At 39.8% G+C, this 16,450-nt stretch overlaps 1 protein-coding gene across 1 annotated transcript in view; it reads right to left on the bottom strand.

Annotated features, from left to right (window-relative positions):
- Npepps (aminopeptidase puromycin sensitive) overlaps nt 1-11,975 on the bottom strand; it is a 71,362-nt gene extending 59,387 nt beyond the window's left edge. Inside the window, exons 1-2 of the mRNA XM_028754989.1 lie at nt 11,970-11,975; nt 11,475-11,559 (exon numbers count right to left, since the gene is read on the bottom strand). Coding sequence (XP_028610822.1) covers nt 11,475-11,559; nt 11,970-11,975 — 91 coding nt within the window. The remainder of the gene's footprint in view (nt 1-11,474; nt 11,560-11,969) is intronic.
- Between the last annotated feature and the right edge of the window lie 4,475 nt (nt 11,976-16,450).

The raw sequence follows: 16,450 nt of genomic DNA, 5'->3' as shown, positions 1-16,450 counted from the left end.
GGATCTCACTAGGTAGCCAGACTGGCTTTGAATTCGCAGAGATCTACCTGCCTCAGCCTCCTAAGGACTTGGGTTCCAGGCTTGTATCACCATGCATCTGTATCATTTGTAATAAACTGGTACACAACTCCCTGAGATCTGTGAGTTCCTAAAACACAGATCACCAAAACTGAAGAGGCTGCTGTGAGGACCCTGAGGGCTGGGAGATTAAACCACAGGCAAAAAAAAAAAAAAAAAAAAAAAAAAGGGCTGGAGAGATGGCTCAGCAGTTAAGAGCACTGACTGCTCTTCCAGAGGTCGTGAGTTCAAATCCCAGCAACCACATGGTGGCTCACAACCATCCGTAATGAGATTGGATGCCCTCTTCGGGTGTGTCCGAAGACAGCGACAGTGTACTCATAAATAAAATAAATAAATAAATCTTTAAAAAAAAAAAAAAATCACCCAGGGTTTGCAACTGATATCTGAAAAGAGAGGCAGCAAATATCTTGGGATCTGAACTCTCCACCTATGAGACCTGACACTATCTATAGAAAGATGGTGTCAGAACAAAATTGGATTAGATGACACCCAGCTGGCATCCCTTTTGTTGAATTGCTTGCTTGCTTATTGGGGGAAGGGAGACTCACACTTTTTGAGGTTACAGTTTTCCTGTCTTGCAGTATGATAGAAACCATTTATCTTCCCAAATTAAATAGGACTACCAAGAAAGAATGTTGAGATAAGCCTAGTGTGGTAGCACATGCCTTCAATCTCAGCACTTGGGAGGCAGAGGCTAGTCTACAAAGTAAGTTCTAGGACAACTAGGGCTATTACACAAAGAAACTGGGTCTCAAAAAAAAAAAAAAAAAAAAAAGTTGAGATTAGCTGGGTGGGTGAGTCGGCCCATACTTTTGTGAGGAGGCAGGAGTTAAAATGGGTTCTCTCTACAGAGGCTGGCTGTCCTGGAATTCAACCATGTAGATCAGGCTGGTCCTCAATTTACAGATCTGCCACCCTCTGGCTCCTGAGTGCTTGGATTAAAGGCATGTGCCACCATGTCCAGCATTTGGTCCACAAATTTGATCCCATCACTTGAGACATAGAGAGATAGACAGATCTTCACACTCAATGCCAGTCTGATCTACACAGCCAATTCCAAGGCTGCACAGTGAAACCCTGGTTCAAATAAAAAAATAAAAAGAATGAATGTTAAGACTTCCTGGGGGGGGGGGGGGCGGGAGAGATGGCTCAGGGGTTAAGAGCACTGACTGCTCTTCCAGAGGTCCTAAGTTCAATTCCCAGCAACCACATGGTGGCTCACAACCATATGTAATGGGGTATGATGCCCTCTTGTGTGTCTGAAAAGAGCAATGGTGTACACGTACACACACACACACACACACACACACACACACACACACACACACACACACATATATATATATATAATTAAAAAAAGACTTCCTTGGGGGTTGGTTGGATTTTTTTTGATCGTTTTGGTTTTTTGTTTATTTATTTTTTGTTTTTCAGTGCTGGGGATCATACCCGGGATCTCATGAATGCTAAGAGAAACTTTGCTTTCTCTTTTGCATGATAGCTAGGCAATTTCTGGACATAGTGGCAAATACTTACAGAAGGAATAAGCTCATAAAGGAAGAAGTGATCATGCCATGGAGTTCATCACCTAAATTGTACTGATAACTGCCCTTATTAATTCAACTGGGTTGCTGGAAGGAAAGCATGTGTTTGTTCTAAAGGGACACTTTGGCTATTAGACATTGGAAAAATGGACTCCAAGAAATCAGAATTTTTTTAGCAATCTCCTGCTGAGAAAAGTCTTAAGACATTAGAAGGAACTGTGTCAAGGAGAAAGATTACCAACTTGGCAGATAATCATTCAAGAGACAGAACTTGCAGGAGACATGGGCATCCAACCACACCTTAGCCAGACTTGTGTATATTTCTTGCCTACTATTTAAACCTTACCAGCAAGCTAAAATCACAAAGATGAAGTGGGGAACCTGCTGGTTCTCTTTGTCCTTCTCATTGGTCAAACTAAGTAAGTCTTTTTCTGCTTTACACTATTAATTTGGCTCTTTTAATTGAGACCAGAGGCAGGTCTGGTGGTCCATGCCTGTTTCCAGAAATAAAAACAAAAAGACTAAATAATATGCATCATCAAGGAAAAACAAACCAAAGAAGCTCAAAGTCACTTTTACATTAACACTAAGGACTATGTAACAGGGAATTATAACAACTAACAAGAATTACAGTTTACATTTACATTTTACGATGCATCTGTCCTGCCCACTAAGGACAGCTTATATTTTTTTTTAAGAATTATTTATTTTATGTATGTGAGTGAGTACACTGTGGCTCTCTTTAGACACACCAAATGAGGGCATCAGATCCCATTACAGATGGTTGTGAGCCACATTCAGTTGCTGGGAATTGAACTCAGAACCTCTAGAAGAGCAGTCAGTGCTCTTAACTGCTGAGCCATCTCTCCAGCTCCTATATTCCCATTTTAAACTCACACATATAAATTAAGTCTTGTGGGGTCCTAAGAAATATTTCAGTAGTTAGGAGCATTTGCTGTTTAACCAGGACCCAGATTCAGTATGTCCTCAGTACCCACATGCTAGTTATTCACAACCTATAACAACTCCAGTTATAGGTGACACAATGCCCTTTTCTGGCCTCTGTGGGGATCAGACATGCATATGGTATACAAAAATACATGCATTCACACAGGCAAGAGCCAGGTGCTGACACTTGTCCTTTGATTTTTACATACACTCTTATGTGTGCAAATACTCACATGCATATGTCACGCTGATAAACCCAGAGCCCCATGAATGCTTTGTAATCACCCTACCACTGAGAAAGCCAGAAAAGATTTTTCTCTTTTTTGTGGTATTAAGATTAAACTTAAGGCTTTACACATTAGGCAGGTGCACTGCCAATGAGCTAGGTCTTTAGTTTGAGAATATTTTTTAAGTTTTTGGAGACTAAATTTCATGTAGCCTACCTAAGTTGGCCTCAAATTTGTTATGAAGTTAAAGGTAACTTATCTGTGGTTCTTCCTCCGAAATACTGTGATTAGAAGTATGTTACCAAGTCTGGCTCAGAATATTTTTTCTTTTTCTTCTCTTCCCTCTCTCCCTTTTTCTTGTTTGTTTGTGCCAGGCATGGTGGCTCACACCTTTAATCCCAGCACTCAGAGGCTGAGGGAGATTTCTGCAAATCTGAGACCAGACACAGCAAGTTCTAGGACAGTCAGGGCTACACAGAGAAACTCTGTCTCAAAAAACAAAGTGAAACAAAATTTATTTTTATTTTATGTGTATGGGTCTTTCGCCTGTACTACATATATGCTTGGTGCCTGAAGAATCCAGAAGAAAGCATTTGATCCCCTATAACTCGTGTTAGGCCCAGGTGTGAGCCTCAGCATGCTTGCTGGGATTTAAGTGCTGCTATTAACAGCCGAGTCATCTCTTTAACACATGTAATATACAAAAATATATGTATGTATGTACATAAATAAATACATTCATACAAACATACACATATTTATGTGTATGACTATTTTGCCTGAATGTGTGCCTAGTGCCAACAGAGGTTAAAAAAAAAAAAAAAAAAAGAGGGCATTGGAAACTCTGGAACTGGAGTTATATAGATAGTTGTGAGCCAACGTATGAGATATTCTCTGCAAGAACAAGTTCTTAACCACTAATACACATGAGCCATCTCTCCAGTCCCAAAAATAAATCTTTACAGTAGATCTTCTAAGTAAATACAACTATATACCAAGTATAAACACATTTTTGTATATTTTCTCCCTTCTCTGAGACAAGATCATACTACCTACATGTTGCCCAGAGTGGCTTCAAATTCTCAATCCTCTTACCTCAGCAACCTGGTATCAGAATTACACATGGCCACAATGTTTGCCTTACAAACTAACTTTCTTTCTTTCTCTCTCTCTCTCTCTCTCTCTCTCTCTCTCTCTCTCTCTCTCTCTCTCTCCCTCTCCCTCTCCCTCTCCCTCTCCCTCCCCTCCTCCCTCCTCCCCCTCCTCCCTCCCCCCTCCTTTCTCTCTTTCTTTCTCTCTTTCTTTCTCTCTTTCTTTCTCTCTTTCTTTCTTTCTTTCTTTCTTTCTTTCTTTCTTTCTTTCTTTCGGTTTTCCAAGACAGGGTTTCTCTGTGTATCTCTGGCTGTCCTGGTACTCACTCTGTAGACCAGGTTGGCTGCAAATTCAAAAATCTGCCTGCCTCTGCTGAGATTAATGGCATGCGCCACCACTGCCCAGCTACAAACTTATATTAAACTGTACTGAAAAGTGTTTTAAAGGTCAGTTAGGGGCTGGAGAGATGGCTCAGCGGTTAAGAGCACTGACTGCTCTTCCAGAGGTCCTGAGTTCAAATCCCAGCAACCACATGGTGGCTCACAACCATCCGTAATGAGATTGGATCCCCTCTTCTGGTGTGTCTGAAGACAGCTACAGTGTACTCATAAATAAAATAAAAAATAAATCTAAAAAAAAAAATAAAAAAAAAAAAAGGTCAGTTAGGCATGATACAGGCTTACACACCCAGCACTCTAGAGGCTAAAAAAAAGCTGAGTTAGAAGCTAGCCTAGGGCTGGAGATAGTTCAGCGGTTAAGAGCACTGCCTGCTCTTCTAGAGGTCCTGAGTTCAATTCCCAACAACCACATGGTGGCTCACAACCATCTGTAATGGGATCTGATGCCTCTTCTAGTATATCTGAAAACAGCTACAGTGTACTCATATATATAAAATAAATAAATCTTTCAAAAATAAATTAAAATTATATGTATGATACGGCTGGGCATGGCGGTGCACACCTTTAATCCCAACACTTGGGAGGCAGAGGCATGTTGATTTCTGTGAGTTGAGTCCAGCCTGGTTTACAGAGCAACTTGTAGGACAGCCAGAGTTACACAGTGAGACCCTATCTCAAAAAAATAAACAGAACACCAGAAAATTAATAGTATACTATACTCAATATAAACTGCTTAACACAGTGTTGGTTCTAACCACTAAGAAACTGTCTGAGGGCTAGAGAGCCTGAGGCAAGGAGACCCTCACTTTAAGGCCAGCCTTAATTACGTAGTCAGAACACCTGAAAAACGAATGAAAAGAGAAAGACAGAGACAGAGAATACTCCTTGATATTTATACAAAAAAGGACTTAAGTGGGCTGGAGAAATGGCTCAGTGGTTAAGGGCACTGACTGCTCTTCCAGAGGTCCTGAGTTCAATTCCCAGCAACCACATAGTGGCTCACAACCATCTCTAATGGGATCAGATGCCCTCTTCTGGTGTGTCTGAAATAAATAAAATAAACATATTAAAAAAAAAAAAAAAAAAAAAAGGACTTAAGAACTTTAAGTTCAAACAAAGCCCTGAATATGGATGTTTACAGCAGCTTGACTCATAACTGCCAAAATCTGGAAGCAAGCAAAGAACATCCTGGTAAGTGAACAGACTGCAGCCTATGCAAAAGCAGACATTTTTTGTTTGAGACAGGGTCTCTGTTTGCAGTCCTGGCTGGACCTTGCTGTGTAGAACAGACTGGCACAACTCACAGAAATCCACCCACCTCTGCCTTCCAAGTCCTGGGATTAAGAGCCTGTACCACTACACCCAGCTGGAATATTTTTCAGTGCTAAAAGGAAACAAGTTATCAAACCACAAAAAGGCATTGAAAACAAGAAGAGCCAATTGGAAAAAACTGTATACTGTATGATTCCAACTGTGACATTTTAGAAAAGACAACACTATGGGCACTGGGCTGGAGAGACCTCACCAGTTAGACACACGTACTGCTCATCCAGAGAACAACTATGCCCAACACCACATCATGTAGCTCACAACCACTTGTAACTAGGGATATCTAAGGCTATCCCACACCCCTTAGCCACTGTGGGCACTTACAAACATATGCACAAAGAGAGAAACGCATTCATATATTTAAAAATACTAGTAATACTATATTTAAAAATACTAGTATAGGCACAGTAGTAGTAAGATTAGTGGCTGTCAGGAGATAGATGGGGAGGAATGGACAGGTAGAGTAGAGACAGTTTCTAGGGTAGAAAATCAGTTCCATGTGGTTCTACAATGGTGGATGCTTGTAGATCATTCATTTGTCAAAACCCACACCTAGTACACCAAGACTGAAGCATAAGCAGACATTAGATGACAATGTTTCAGAGGAAATTCATCAACTGGAACTACTAACTGCCCTCTGGTACAGCATGCTGACGTTAGAGGAGGCTGCTGAGTGCATAGGAACAGGGATTATATGGACACTCTGAATTTTCTTCTCAGTTCTGCTGTTAACCTAAAACAGCTCTGAAAGTAAAGCTATGTTAAAAGTGAAATAAGGTGGCCATCTAATTAGAAAACAGGATCTGGTTCCTCAATGTAGTGTGGAGTAGTCGGGTTACACGTGACTTTACCCATTCCTCAAAAGAACAGGACAAATAGACATTATGCTCCCATTCTCCAAACTCACTACATTCAGAAATAATAAACCAGAGACAAAAGTAAATTAAAAAAAAGAAGACGACAGGCGGGGATGGTGCACGCTTTTAATCCCAGCACTTTGGAGACTTCAGAGGCAGAGATAGGTGGAGTTTGAGGCCAGCCTGGGCTACACAGAGAAACCCAGTCTCAAATAAACAAACAAACAAACAAACAAATAAGATGAAGCAGGGGGTTATTAAGTGTTCTGTGTTCAAGGCCAGTCTTGGCTATATAGTGCATCCCCTTCTCAAAGAACAAAACAAACACTCTCTGAAAGTAAACTGGGTAAGACATAATTCAGTGGCAGAGTGCATGAAGAGTCTAGCCCTGGTAGTCCATCATGTGCCTAACTTCTCCACACAAAAAGTCTAAAAACCTACTAAAAGAAGCTGACTGAATATTCTGACTATTTCAATATTTATAGTAGTAGGAAAGAAATTCAGGGCCTTGCACATGTTACACAAGTATTCTACCACTGAACTATACACCAGCCATAAATATTTGCTTTTTCTTTTTTTAAAAAGTATTATTTTTTTTTGGGGGGGGGATACCACAACACATTAGGTCACCTTCCACCATGTGGGGTCAGGAGTTCCACCATAGGTCATGAGACTGGGAAGGTGCTGAGTGTCTTTTCCCCTTCTCAGTCTTTCCATTATAAGGGCCACATGAATTTTCAAAATAATGACATTAAGTCGATTTCAAAAAAGGTGTCTAGTGTTATTTATCTATATACGTGTTATATGATAGAATATACAATACTAGAAGTTAGACAGGGCTTACAACCAAGTGAAGAACCATTCTTTGTCAGGTTTAACAATTTGTTCTGATGATATATTTGGCAATATCCTTTTATTACATTAAATATATGCACACTTCCACAAACACATATTCAAACACATAACTGTACTTCAAGACACAATGTAATTTAGATCAAGCTTATAGAGATAAGCCAGAGTGATGATGGTAAATCTGGAACTATGCACTAGAGCTTTGAATGGACATACTTCACCAAGGGAAATCCTTTCCCACACACTACCGCTGCAAGCAGATTGTCTGAAGGATACACTCAGGAAAAGGCCAGCCCAAAGCTTTCCAATGATCCTTTTCTATGTGGCTTTACTCAAGCTGTCTATTAATGATAAATTAAAAGACTGGTTACCTGTCAGGACCTGAGTTCAGGCACTTAAGAGTTTCGTATTTTTCTTGCAGACGCTGAGGACAACACTAACCCTGCCCTGCGTAGGGAGGTACACTCCTTGCACTGGCTTAAGTGCTAGTATTTCACCAACCCTTGAAGTGCAGAACAGTAAAAAAAGAGTTTTCAGCCATTTTTGCTGAGTAAGATCTCAGTTGTTTTAAATTAACCATGCTTAAAAGACAGTGCCTTAGAGTCTAATGGTTTCTCCGGATTAATGTACATATCACGAGATGACCTTTCTTCACCTATTAAAAACTCACATTCCAGCAATGTCATGGCTTCAAATAATGTCCTGGTTTGTTTTACATTAAAGCATCAGACTGTAGTGGCTCCTACTATCTAAATCAACACCCCCTCTCTCTAAGGTTCTCACTGTGTGCTCCTGTGTACTCTCTCAGGGTCTCACTGTGTGCTCCTGGCTGCACTGGAACTGACTATACAGAACTAGTTTGTCCCAAAACTCATACGAGATCCACCTTCCTCTGCTTCTATAGAGCAAGGATTAAAAGTATGGGCCACCATGCCTGGCTGAATCAACCTTGCAGAAAGTAATCAATCGTAAGTATTAATGGGTACTTGATGTCAGTAGTTAGGTTAAAATGTTCCCTAGTACCAGCAAACAGCTCTGGAAAGAGCTGGATCAAATTTATAACTATTTGTGTATGGGTGGTGGCGGGGGGGGGGCTAAGTCTATCAGTGTTTCTTACGAAAACCTTAAAATATCAAATCAATAAAATTATCATTTTGTAAATTACGTTCTAATATCAAATGAGCTCCTGTATGGTTCTGGGTTTCTCTTGACGCTACAGGAGAAAAGGATTGAGAGATGTGCCTTAACTAGTTCTGAAGGACAATGTTGTTGTTTTTGTTTTCTCCGAGACAGGGTTTCTCTGTGCAGCCCTAGCTGTTCTGGAACTCATTCTATAGACCAGGCTAGCCTCCAACTCTGAGATTCATCTTCCTCTGCCTCCCAAGCACTGGAAGTAAAGGCGCAGGCCACCGCTGCCAGGTGGAAGAGATTTTAAAAGTGGCGGAGTTTCATCAGCCTCTCTATAGATCCTACTCCTTAAGCAGGAGCTGCCCTGCTACGTACATGCTGAGAACACTCCTCAGGGTGCTCCAATGCAGGTCACTCCCAGCTTAGCACACACTCCTAACCTTACAAAGCCTCTGCCCCTTTCCTGCAGTTTGGTTAGGAAGTGTTTGGGTTTTCGTTTGGGTTTTTGTTTGTTTTTTAAGATTTGTTTGTTTTATGTATATGAGTACACTGTCGCTGTCTTTAGATACACCAGAAGAGGGCACCGGATTCCAGTAAAGATGGTACTGAGCCACCACATGGATGTTGGGAATTGAACTCAGGACTTCTAGAAGGTCAGTGTTCTTAACCATTGAACCGTCTCTCCAGCCCCTTGTTCTTGTTTTTTAAGTAAGCTAAAACGCTACTGAAGGGGACATGTTGGTTTTACTAGATCTGTCAATCTATACTGGATCCCTTATTAACAGTTAACACTACAGTGACAGAGATGAAGGGATGGCTCATTGGTTAAGAGCGATGGCTGCTTTTCCAGAGGACCCAGGCTGAATTCCCAGCACCCACATGGCAGCTCACATCTGTCTGTAACTCCAGTTCCAGAGGATCAGACATCCTCACACAGAGATACGCAAAGAAAACACCAGTGCACATGGAATTAAAAAGAAAGGATGATGATTCTGGGTCTTTGTATCTTCCATAAGTACAGGGGCTAGACTAATTAAGTGCATAATAAATGGCAAGCTGGGTTTTTTTAAAAAACAAAAAACAATACTGACTGAGATGTTCACTAACTGAAAGCTACTCTTCTTTTTGTTTGTTTGTTTTTCAAGACAGGGTTTCTCTGTGTAGCCCTGGCTGTCCTGGAACTCACTCTGTAGACCAGGCTGGCCTCAAACTCAGAAATCCTCCTGCTTCTGCCTCCCAAATGCTGGGATTAAAAGCATTCGCCACCACTGCCCGGCTTTGAAAGCTACTCTTGATGGAACTATCTCAAGTGTTTCCGCTTTTCCTTGGAAGTGAAGAAATTGATCATCCTCTCATTTGCCAGGCAATTTTTCAAAAGTCCCCACTTATTCAAGTCTAACTGAAGAATCTGTTTTTCTAAAGTTAAAATGTAGCAAGCAGTTCAACTTCACAAAGTACTAACCATAAGCTAACTGTAGCAACAACATGGGCAACAACTATCACCTCATCTTCCTACTATAAGATGTCCTAAGAAAAAGTCATGACACAAACACTAGACCTTAAAATAAATCTGCATGTTTCATTTCAACATAATGTAAAGCAGAATAAAAAATAGAAACCAAGAAAAATATTGGTAATTTAATCTATGTCAAATGAGATTTTCTACAACTAACCAATAAAATATTCTGACAAGGAATGGCAAGGTAAACACAAAAGTAAAAAGAAGTTTGGCTCCATGCAGCTTATGTGGGGTAACATCTGAACCTCAATCCTATTCCAACCTTACTGAAACTACACACACCTATAATAGTTCTCATTTTCAGGATGCTAAGAGGGCTCCCCCCCACACACACACCATGGTTCTTTAACATCTGCATGACTAAATCATCCAATTCCTAAACTAACCTTGGCCTCATCAAGTATTTTTCCAATAATAAGCAAGACTTCCTATCTCCAGGTTCAAGGTGGTGAGGTCTTTTTAAGTAAGAAAAATACATATAGCCAGGCGGTGGTGGCGCACGCCTTTAATCCCAGCACTTGGGAGGCAGAGTCAGGGGGATTTCTGAGTTCGAGGCCAGCCTGGTCTACAGAGTGAGTTCCAGGACAGCCAGGGCTACACAGAGAAACCCTGTCTCAAAAACAAAAACAAAAACAAAACAAAGCAAAAAAACATATAAAACTAAGCTTCTTTAATGAAACTTTCAAGTCCAAAGTACTTAATTTAAAAAATAATTCAGGGGCTGGAGAGATGGCTCAGCGGTTAAGAGCATTCACTGGTCTTCTTTCTAGAGGTCCTGAGTTCAATTCCCAGCAACCACATGGTGGCTCACAACTCTCTGTAATGGAATTTGATGCCCTCTTCTGATAGGTCTGAAGACAGTGACAGTGTACTTACAAATAAAATAAATCTTTAAAAAAAATAAAATAATTCAAGCCAGGCGGTGGTGGCTCACGCCTTTAATCCCAGCACTTGGGAGGCAGAGGCAGGCGGATTTCTGAGTTCGAGGCCAGTCTGGTCTACAGAGTGAGCTCCAGGACAGCCAGGGCTACACAGAGAAACCCTGTCTCGAAAAACCAAATAAATAAATAAATAAATAAATACATACATACATAAATAAATAATTCATCGCCTTTGCTATGCTTGTTATTATACTCATTTTACATTATAAAATGTGATTTCCCAGGATAACTACATAAGTTGTTTCAAGGAGAATTTAAATTCTGACTTTCCTTTTATCTCAGCACATTCTTAGATAATACTATTCAAACAGTCCCATGAACAACTAACTAACTTTCTTTGCTTTGTTTTGTAGCTTTTTGAGACAGAGTCTCACATGTACACCAGGTTGGTCAGAAACAGTCTGTTTGCCTCGGCCTCCTATATCCAGGGCTTACAGGGATGTACCATGGTGCCCAGCACATTTTAAAGCAAGCAGTACTCGAGTTTCAATCTGAAAGTCTTAAGTTAGTCAGGCTCTGTCTCTCTCATATACCAAATTAAAACACAAAACAGTTCCTTACCTTCATCTCCTTCTGGCGCATATGAAGCTGTAATAATGTCAATATCAGCACAATTCATCACAATCTGATTGGTTGCCTGCCTTACCTAAGAAAAGAAAAACCAGCTATTATCAGAAATAGCACATTCAACCTGAGCTAATGATTCATGCAATTTTTTAAAATCTAGATTATTTATTCAATGGTAAAAATAAATAAGTTTTCATACTCCAAAGCAACTCACACTTTCTAAATTATATTAAAAGCAATAATGCATGTTTACATTTTTCATACTATTTAAACATCTGATCAATATATACAGTCTTCTCTACTTAAATCTTTATATAAAATTTTTCATTTTATATTGGGGATTGGACAGATAGCTCAGCCACTAAAAGAAAAAGGGTGGAGGTTCAGTTCCCAACATCCCAATCCACATCCAGGAAGCACACAACTGTCTATAACCTCAATTGCTGGGGGATCTGTCTCTGGTCTCTATGGGCATTTATGGGTACGCACCCCCATCCGTGCACACACAACACATACACAAAAATAAAAATCTAAATAAGGTAAAATGTAAAAAGGAATGCTTTTTAAGGGCTGGAAAGATGGCTCAGTGTTTAAGAGCACTGACTGTTCTTCCAGAGGACCTGAGTTCAATTCCCAGCAACCACATGGTGGCTCATGACCATCTGCAATGGGATCCAATGCCCTCTTCTGGTGTGTCTGAAGATAGTGACAGTGTACTCACATTCATAAAATAAATTTTTTTTGTTTTTTTTTTTTTTAAATGCTTTTTAGCCGGGTGCTGGTGGCGCACGCCTTTAATCCCAGCACTTAGGAGGCAGATGGATTTCTAAGTTCGAGGCCAACCTGGTCCACAGAGTAAGTTCCAGGACAGCCAGGGCTACGCAGAGAAACTCTGTCTTGAAAAACCAAAAAAAAAAAAAAAAAAAAAAAAAAAAAAAAAAAAAAAAAAAAGCTTCTTAAAACTGCACAACCTAGCATAAGCTCTCTGTCCACCTGGGGATCCCTTACCCAGCACATGCAGACTATATACTCCATTTACAACTAGTCACTTAGAAATCCAAGTCATCAGACTGACTAGAGAGATGTACAGTGCTTATGTACAAGTAATATTTATTTTATGTCCTCAGCAAATGACACAAAGATACAAAAATAATATAAAGCATGGATTAAAACATTAAGAATGGAAGAACAAGCTGGGCATGGTGACACATGCCTTCAATCCCAGCACTCAGGAGGCAAAAGAAGTTCAAGACCAGCCTGGTCTACAGAATGAGTTCCAGGACAGGTAGACCACACAGAGAAACCTTGACTCAAAGGGAAAATAAATAAATAAATAAATAAATAAATAACGATGGGGTATGGGTAGGGGGTAGGGGGTAGGGGGAGAATAGAGTAGTTCTTTTACTGCGTGGCAACACTTAAGATACACAGGAAAGACAAAATATGCCCTCTTATTTCAGGTATCCACTAGGGGTCTTGGATTTCATCTCCTTGGGACAACAGGGGACTATAGAATGAATATAATGAAATTGCCTCCCACTCTTTGCATTTTCTAAAGATAACTACCAACTTAATGCTACTGTCTATCTTTCTTATATATGTTCAAACATACAAGAATCTACAAACTGTTTTTACATTTTATATAACTAACTATTAATTTAATATTATGTTTTCTGGAAATGGGTTAATGTAATAGATACAGACCTAACTTATATCACTGTGTATTCACATACATGTGTTTGTTTATTTTAAAGTCAGGATGTCACTATGTAGTCCTTGCTATCCTGGAACTCACTATGTAGACCAGGCTGTCCTGGAACTCACAGAAATTCACCTGCTTCAGCCTCCATTGGAATTAAAAGTATACACTACTACACCTGGCACAATCTTATTAATTTGAGCTCCTCTATAGTATTCCATCCTATAAATAAAGCAGTTATTTATCTAGATTCTTCCTAAAGACGTTTATATTTCCATGTTAAAAATATGTATTGTATTATTTGTATTTCATATAAATAAAATAGTACTACATTAAACATTTTGGTCTAGTGTTTTCTTCTTCTACATAAGCACTTTTTTTTTCTTCAGAAAAAGAACCCCAATGGTAGTTTTTCTAGACTGCAGGATATATATTTCAACAATACCAATACTTAACAAATTCCCTCCAGAATGACTCCAACTGACGTTCCACTGTACAAAGAACAAAGAAGTTCAGTACTTCTAAACCACTTTAAAATGTCTTAACAATCTGGTGAATATTAAATGTTATTATATGGTTTTAACTATAATCTCCTGAATTACTAACACTGATTATTAAACATCTTGTGTTTTCCCCTGAGAGTCTGTTTAAACTCTTATCCCTTAAGAATATACAAGGTCCTTAGTTCAAGATCCAAAACACACACACGCCCACACCCCCATACCACACTTTTTTAAAAAATTAATTATTATAAATCTTTCTGTTTCAAAACAAAAATGTCACTTAACTTAATTTTTTTCAAGTAGCAATATTCCTTCCCATTGTATTTTATCAGAATATACCAATCAGTTCCCAAAACCTTTATACCCAACTGGTCACGGACAATAAACCTTTTGCCTACTCATAAACTCAATTTGAAAAGGAGAGTGGAGCCAGGAACAGTGGGACATGCCTGTAATTCCAGTACTCAGAAGACAGATAGATAGGAGGCTTTGAGTTCAAGACCTACCAGGGTCACAAAACAATACCTTCTCTTAAAAAAAACCAAAATGGTGGCAGAAGATGGCTCTGTGGGTGATGACTCCTGCTGTCAACCCTGACCAACTGAATCTGATCCCCGGGACCTCTATTCACACCATGGCATCCCCAAATCCTCCCCAACAAATAATGAATGCAATTTCTTTAGAAAAAGAAACCCTGGCCGGGCGGTGGTGGCGCACGCCTTTAATCCCAGCACTCGGGAGGCAGAGGCAGGCGGATTTCTGAGTTCGAGGCCAGCCTGGTCTACAGAGTGAGTTCCAGGACAGCCCGGGCTATACAGAGAAACCCTGTCTCGAAAAACCAAAAAAAAAAAAAGAAAAAGAAACCCCAAATCCTCCCCAACAAATAATGAATGCAATTTCTTTAGAAAAAGAAATGGAGCGGAAAGGAAGCACTTAACTAGAGATTGCTCCAAAGAGAGAAATGAGTATTTTTTCAAAGTTTGAAGCTTATACCAACAAAACAACTGGTTTAGTTGATCTTAATCCTCATCTAGGTAACCATTTGTGATCCATCAACACGTACAGTCAATTTTCTTGGCAGCCAGTGTTTGATTCATCAATGTCAGCACACCTGACCAAACATTTGCAAATCACACTTAGCCGATTACTACTATAACCACCTTGAAGGTGCTTGAAACGTTTACTTTGAAAAGCACTGTATTTAACATCAAATTACCAGGATTTTTTCATTCCTCCTATGTTTAGGGAAAATATACCTGTTTACACTAATAAATCAAGTTATTTGTTACCTAACAGCTTCTTTCTCTTTTCAGGATACTAACATTTTTAGAAGAGTAAAAGAAGTCAGAGGAACAAAAATATGTACCTTAAAAATGGAACTCCAGCCAGGCAGTGGTGGGGCGCGCACGCCTTTAATCCCAGCACTTGGGAGGCAGAGGCAGGCAGATTTCTGAGTTCGAGGCCAGCCTGGTCTACAGAGTGAGTTCCAAGACAGCCAGGGCTATACAGAGAAACCCTGTCTCGAAAAACCAAAAAAAAAAAAAAAAAGAACTCCATTAAACCTTTTAAATGTCAGTCAATATTTTTTTGCATCTTATTAGAAATGCATTTTAAAGGACAACCAAACACAGGATAGTCTATGGAAAGTGACTGAGTTAGCATTTACTGCCTGGTAAGTAGTAACCACTTAAAAGACATGGTGCATGCATGTGCATGTACACACACACACACACACCAGATTAATTATATTCTCACATGATTTAAAAAGCAGCATTTACTTAACAGTTTACAAAGTAACTAATAAATACCTGATTTAAAATTTAAGAACTCTGCTGTATTGTATAGTTTTGGGGGCACCAGCACAAATGTTCAACCAAAGAAAGATGATTTAAAATAGGCATATGAACATAAGCATGTGTGCTGATTACAAGAAAATATAGTCATCCTTCCAACAGTAGCAAGGATGTAGCATGTTTCTCATGCGAACACCATCTTGTTAGTAAATACCACCTGTGTTCTGCTATGCACACAAGATAAACACTGAGCAGTGGTGGTACATGCCTTGAATCCCAGCACTTGGGAGGCAGAGACACAGGGATCTACCCTAGTCTACAGAGTGAATTCCATAGCAGCCAACACTGCACAGAGAAACCCTGTCTTGAAGAAAACAAAAAAGAAAGAAACAAAGAACAACCAAGAGGGCTAGAGAAATGACTCAGAGGTAAAAAGCATTTGTTGGGGCTGAAGAGACGGCTCAGTGGTTAAGAGCACTGACTGCTCTTCCAGAGGTCCTGAGTTCAATTCCCAGCAACCACATGGATAACCATCTGCAATGGGATCTGATGCCCTCTTCTGGTGTTTCTGAAGACAGCGACAGTGTACTCACGTGTAAATATAAAATAAATAAAGTCTTTAAAAAAAAAACCATTTGCTGTTCTTGCAGAGGACCTGGCCTGGGTTCCCAGTATCCACCACCATTCATAACTCTAGTTCCAGGGGATCTGATGCCCTCTCTTGACCTCCATGGGCACCAGGCATACATGTGGTACACATACACACATGCAGTAAAAATACTCATACACATAAAATAAGTCAAAATAATAAGAAACAAGAAACAGGTATTAATTCAAATAAATTTCCGCTAAAACTGACAATTTCTAAGTTTAAAAAGTGAAATGTGCCAGGTAGTGGTGGCACATGCCACATGCCTTCCATCCCAGTACTGAGGAGGCAGAGGCAGTCAAATCTCTGCTGAGTCCAAGGCCAGC

This window comes from Grammomys surdaster, unplaced genomic scaffold, assembly GCF_004785775.1.
Source record: "Grammomys surdaster isolate TR1022 unplaced genomic scaffold, NIH_TR_1.0 126048, whole genome shotgun sequence".
Classification (NCBI taxonomy): domain Eukaryota; kingdom Metazoa; phylum Chordata; class Mammalia; order Rodentia; family Muridae; genus Grammomys; species Grammomys surdaster.
This window is presented reverse-complemented; position numbering and strand designations above follow the sequence as displayed.